Source organism: Vespula pensylvanica, chromosome 5 (genome assembly GCF_014466175.1).
Source record: "Vespula pensylvanica isolate Volc-1 chromosome 5, ASM1446617v1, whole genome shotgun sequence".
NCBI lineage: Eukaryota > Metazoa > Arthropoda > Insecta > Hymenoptera > Vespidae > Vespula > Vespula pensylvanica.
This window is the reverse complement of record NC_057689.1, coordinates 3,158,540-3,163,539: the sequence shown is the minus strand read 5'-3', so window position 1 is coordinate 3,163,539 and position 5,000 is coordinate 3,158,540. Positions and strand designations below refer to the sequence as shown.

Here is a 5,000-nt window from a genome sequence, read left to right as displayed (position 1 = left end):
ATTGTTCAAAAACAGAAAGAAACGAAGGAGATAGCTACGTGAGAAAATAGAAAAACGAAAGAAATAAATCGGATGTCGGGTCGAATAACGATGACATCTTCGCGACGACGATGATGATAATAATGTTGATGAAAATGACTTACGTGGTCGTCTGGTAGCAATGAATAGAAGATGTCTCGCCAGCATGTTGAATCGCTCGCGAAAGACTGATCGTAGGTCGAACGGTCGTTTAAAAAGTAGCAGCTGGTCGCGTTTGGTAACTGAGAGCGAGCGAGCAAGTTAGATTACCGAGACTGGCGGCTGCTTGTCTAGCGACAAAGTTTTCTCCTCGTTCATTCACTGATACCGTCTTATCATCGTATTGCCCGCGAAATATTTAAATTTACTATATGCCGGGAAACAATAAAAATATTTCCTTCGAGTTTACGAGTCAGCACCATTTATGCGATTCGATTCGATTCGAATCTTTAAAGATTTTCATCGATCCTTTTCCTTTCACGCTAAAAATTTTCGAATATTCCTTCAGGATTGTTCTAACGTTAGGTTTATCATCCGATCGTGTTTCAGCTCGTTTCATTATTAATATCTTTGTGAAAGATTCGAATGCAATATAACGATATTAGAGGTCGATTCGGTTCTATTAGAAACGATGGTTGTTAAAAACACTGTTGCACGAACCGTGAGGGTTAATCGGTCTAAAGCGAACTGGAGCTTTCAGCCACTCCAAGAAAGTATTTCTATTCACGACGAGCGGGAGGGATTTTTGTTTATCGGAATCTTGTGGCATTATCAAGTGGGATAAACATCGCGTGTCTGACGCAACTTCGTTGGCTATTGAGCCAGCGGCTAATGATACTGATAAGGGCTAACAAAGTGAAGCTTCTTCATTGGGGGCTCCCTGGAGTTTTCCAGTTTATCGAGACCCCGAGCTTTAACCCTCCTTCGTATACCAACAGGACATAGCGGAAGATTTTCTATTCGTCCCATTGAACCGACGATCTCAAAAAGAACGCAAACTCGTTGGAAGGAAAAGAAAAAAAGAAAAAAAGAAAGATACGTATTCCAAAACGTCATTTCGCAAATCGATAATTGTCATTATGATCTTTTTATTTTTGTTGTTTTTATTTTACATTACGCAAATATTCTGCACATCGATAATTCACAATCAACCAGTTAACTATGTGTTGGTAAACAAACGAGGATGCATCAAAAAGAGAAAAAAGAAGAAAAAAAATTGTCTCGATATATTCTAAAAGATTCTTGATATTTCGCGTCCTTGATCGCAAATCTCACGAGTAACGTGAGAGCTTGTACAGTAAGCAAATAGTATGATGAATCAGAAGAAAAAATATATCCGTCGAAGTACGAACGAAGATAAATCGAAAGTAAACTCGAAAACTCTCGATAAAATTTATCTGTTAATCTTGTAACATGTTTTCTTCGTTGGGGATGTTTGTCTCTAAACAGCTTATCGATGAAACTATTGAACTCTAAAATATTCCATGAACTGAACAATGAACATACCGATAGAAAATGACATTTATCTTTCTGTGAAACGTTAAATATGAGGTTCGTCGGACGAGTCCAGCTTGCAGCTGGCCAGACTCGGACGTGTTAGATAGAACAACCGCAATGGTTTCTGCCGTATCACTCTTTGCCGCTAGGCATTAGAGAGCAAAAAAGAGAGACAGACAGACACACAGAGAGAGAGAGAGAGAGAGAGAGAGAGAGAGAAAGAGAAAAAGAGTGAATCGTTAGATCTTGTTATCTTGACCGTCGAACGGTTCGTTTAGCGTATGCCCCTATATGTCTCGAGACAATGACACTCGCCGGCCGACACTTCCTCTTTCTTTGCATAACGCCAATCCCGAGATAACGCCGGTGATTTCGAATGCAACTTTTCGCGCTAGTTACGTTATCTAATTGGTCCTTAAACCATTAATCTTTAATAGACGACATACGGTATTCGAGCACCGAATAATTTCTAACGAGCTCGAAATATCTGTTTAATCGTTGAAAAAATATCTAGCTCGAAAAACGAAAGGACAAGTGAATTGGTTTATTGATTTTTTTTTTTCTACCAGATTTCAGTGTCGTTGCCAGAGTATTCGAGTACTTTGACAGGCTGTAGATCCAAAGCTCTTGGTCTTGGACTACTCGGTATTACGATTGGCATCGTGATCTTTATATTTCCGTTTCCGTAATTAACGTTAGGCTCGATCGGTGGTTCTGGACTAGATACCGTTTCAGGATAATTGATCCTTTCCTTAAGCAATTCCTCTTGCAACTCCTCGGAAGGAGTGCGGAATATCTTGGAGGATTTCTCGGTACCGCTGGATAACTTTTTGATGAACATTATAGGACTGTTAGCCATGCGATAACTCTCGCTCCGTTTTATTTTTCGATCTATCCTATCGTCTCGAGTACCTCTTTTCGTCGAATTCGAATCAGAATTTGATTCGGAATTGTTATCCGCGTATTCCACGAGAGAATCTTTACTTATCGAGTTGTCGTCGTTGTTCGTCGTATGAAAGAACGTGGACAATGATTGCTCGTCATTTATAATACGATCGAATCCTACAGTATTTTCCATTTCGTTTTGACCAACAATTTTTCTGCAAAAGTTAGGAGTATCGAAGTCGGAGATCAATAATTTCCTACTTAATTTGGGCGTGTTACCGGTAGGTTTTAAGATCTTTGGGCAGAAAGAAGAGGGTTTATCCAAATTCGATTGTGAATTCGTGATATCGATCACGTCGACGTTAGTCGAGTCATGTTTGTTCGATTGTACTCGATGATGATTCATCGTTTCGATATTGTTTAATCCGACAGGATGATTATCATCCGGATGATTCGTTCTGGTGGGATCAAAGGTAGATGCTAACGAAACAGTGCTATGATTACTCTTTCCAAAAAGCAAAGAATTCTTTGTTGTAAAGAAATGTTTCGCGTCATCGTCGCCTTTATTCCGTGATATTTCGATAGGTTTAACAACGATCTCGTTCGGGTTCGCGGTCGTCTTACCTTCGTCGCCAGCCTGCACGTTGACGTACGCTCCCCGCACTTGTCTGTGAGGACTCGTGGGACTCTTTGGACCCACCACGGTCGCGGGTGTCCTCACGTAGTCGGGACTCGGGGCTCTGTCCGGGCTCTTCGCCGCCCGAATAATGAGTTTACCCAATTGCGGTGACGTAGGTGGCGACGTAGGTGACGTAGGTGAGGGTGTAGGCGATGTCGCAGGAGACGGTGTCTTTTTTTCGCTGCTATCGACGGTGTCTTGACTTTTTGTGACAGCTCGTACGTTTGGCGTTGCTCGACGTAATAATGGTGACGGGTTAGGCGATACTCCTTCTCTTACGAATGGACCTACGTAATACGTGCAATCGTTTCCTCTCGATTAATATTAGTAAATGTAACTGTCCTCAAAAATACATACAACATCTTAAGATCTTACCTGGATTGAAGGTCGTGTGCGCTCCTTTTCTTCTCTTGAGACTATCCGATGAATAAACGACCTTGCCTTCGGAATCGAGAGTAACTCTAGCGCCCTGTCTCTTCCTTTCCAAGGACGAGTCCGGTTTCTTCGGCAATTCGCTCAGACAGACGTATTCGGCGTCCCTCTTAAATATATCAGAATTCGCGTAAGTACTCGGCGAACGGGCCAAGGAAGTCGTGCTGGACGATGATCCTGATTCCGATCGTTTGTCATTATTATTCCTCACGTCGGCTATCGTAACATAGTCGCCGGAGTCCGCGTTGTTAAGACCATTGACCACGTTCTTCGAGACGTGCTTCCTACCTGGAAGTACGCCACGAAGTTTACCCAAAACACCGCTCAACGGGCTGATTTTGATTTGCGATGATTGATGATTATTCGTAATAGGTCTCTCGGAGTTGCCGTTGTTGTCGTTGCTATTGTTGTTAGTGGAAGAAGGTATTACGTGTTGGACGGTAGCGTAAAGGTTCTTATCCTGTCCATTGATCACCTCCATCTTGGAGGTTCCAACAGTGGCGGACATCAATACCGATCCTGCGGCTTGAACGTCGTTCTTATTCCGAACTTGATGCTTCTTCTCCGACGGATCGACGTCTTTGACGTGTTCGTCGTCGGAACAAGGCGGAGTTATAACGCACATCGATGGTATTCTACTCGAATTGATCGCGGTCTTCGAACGAATTCTCTCGATCCTCTCGCAGCCCTCGAGATCGCTCGATTCGGAGTACTCGAATTCTGAACAGGATCTTCCGGTACAGGCTGGACTCGAGGCTGACTCGACCGGCGAAGAGGAAGTGTTGTGACCACTGTCCGGTGATTCGCCACCATTTTGATTTTCCCCATGGACCTGAAGATAATGAAACGATAATAATAAATAGGAGGTAGCGTATCTTTAATAAAAAAAAAGAAAACGAAACGAAAGAGAACTTTGTTATGGATTGACTTTGAAAACATTTCATTATTTACCATAGCTACTACGGTTAGACTGGATTTTCTTTCTGGTGGTGGAGGTGCCATCAGAGCCGTACAAACGGTACCGGCTGAACTCGTGGTCGTCGAAGTTGATCCCCGACCGAACAGTTCGTACTCGTTCTCGATGATAGGCGAGGTTGGATCGGAACTAACTCCGTTCGATTTCGTTAGCGGACTTTGAGGAAGTGGTTCCTCTTCTCTCAATGTTTTCAATCCAGAATCGACATGGAAGGAAGTGTAATAACCTTCGGTGTCGCAGGAATATACGGACGATGTCTCGCCGTCGTCCGAAAACGGTACTACCGCTATATCTTGTATGATGTCGGGAGTTAAGGTGCCCTCCGAGGTGACCGAAGAGGAAGCCGAAGTGTCCCTTCCTTTGAGACGTCTCGCGTGACTCAACGAAGTCGAAGATGTACCGATCGATGCTGTGGTCGTCGATCTATCCAAATTTTAACGAACGATCGTAATCGTGCATTTGTTGAGAGGTGTGTATATGTATATATATATATATATATATATATATATATAC

General features: G+C 42.9%; 1 protein-coding gene across 4 annotated transcripts in view; it reads right to left on the bottom strand.

Annotated features, from left to right (window-relative positions):
- Positions 1–5,000, bottom strand: part of LOC122629344 — a 75,826-nt gene that overhangs the window by 9,975 nt on the left and 60,851 nt on the right. For all 4 annotated transcript variants that reach the window (XM_043812702.1, XM_043812703.1, XM_043812704.1 and 1 more), the window contains 3 exons: positions 4,463–4,910; positions 3,455–4,343; positions 3,025–3,366 (listed from right to left, as the gene is read on the bottom strand). In XM_043812702.1, coding sequence (XP_043668637.1) covers positions 3,025–3,366; positions 3,455–4,343; positions 4,463–4,910 — 1,679 coding nt within the window. The remainder of the gene's footprint in view (positions 1–3,024; positions 3,367–3,454; positions 4,344–4,462; positions 4,911–5,000) is intronic.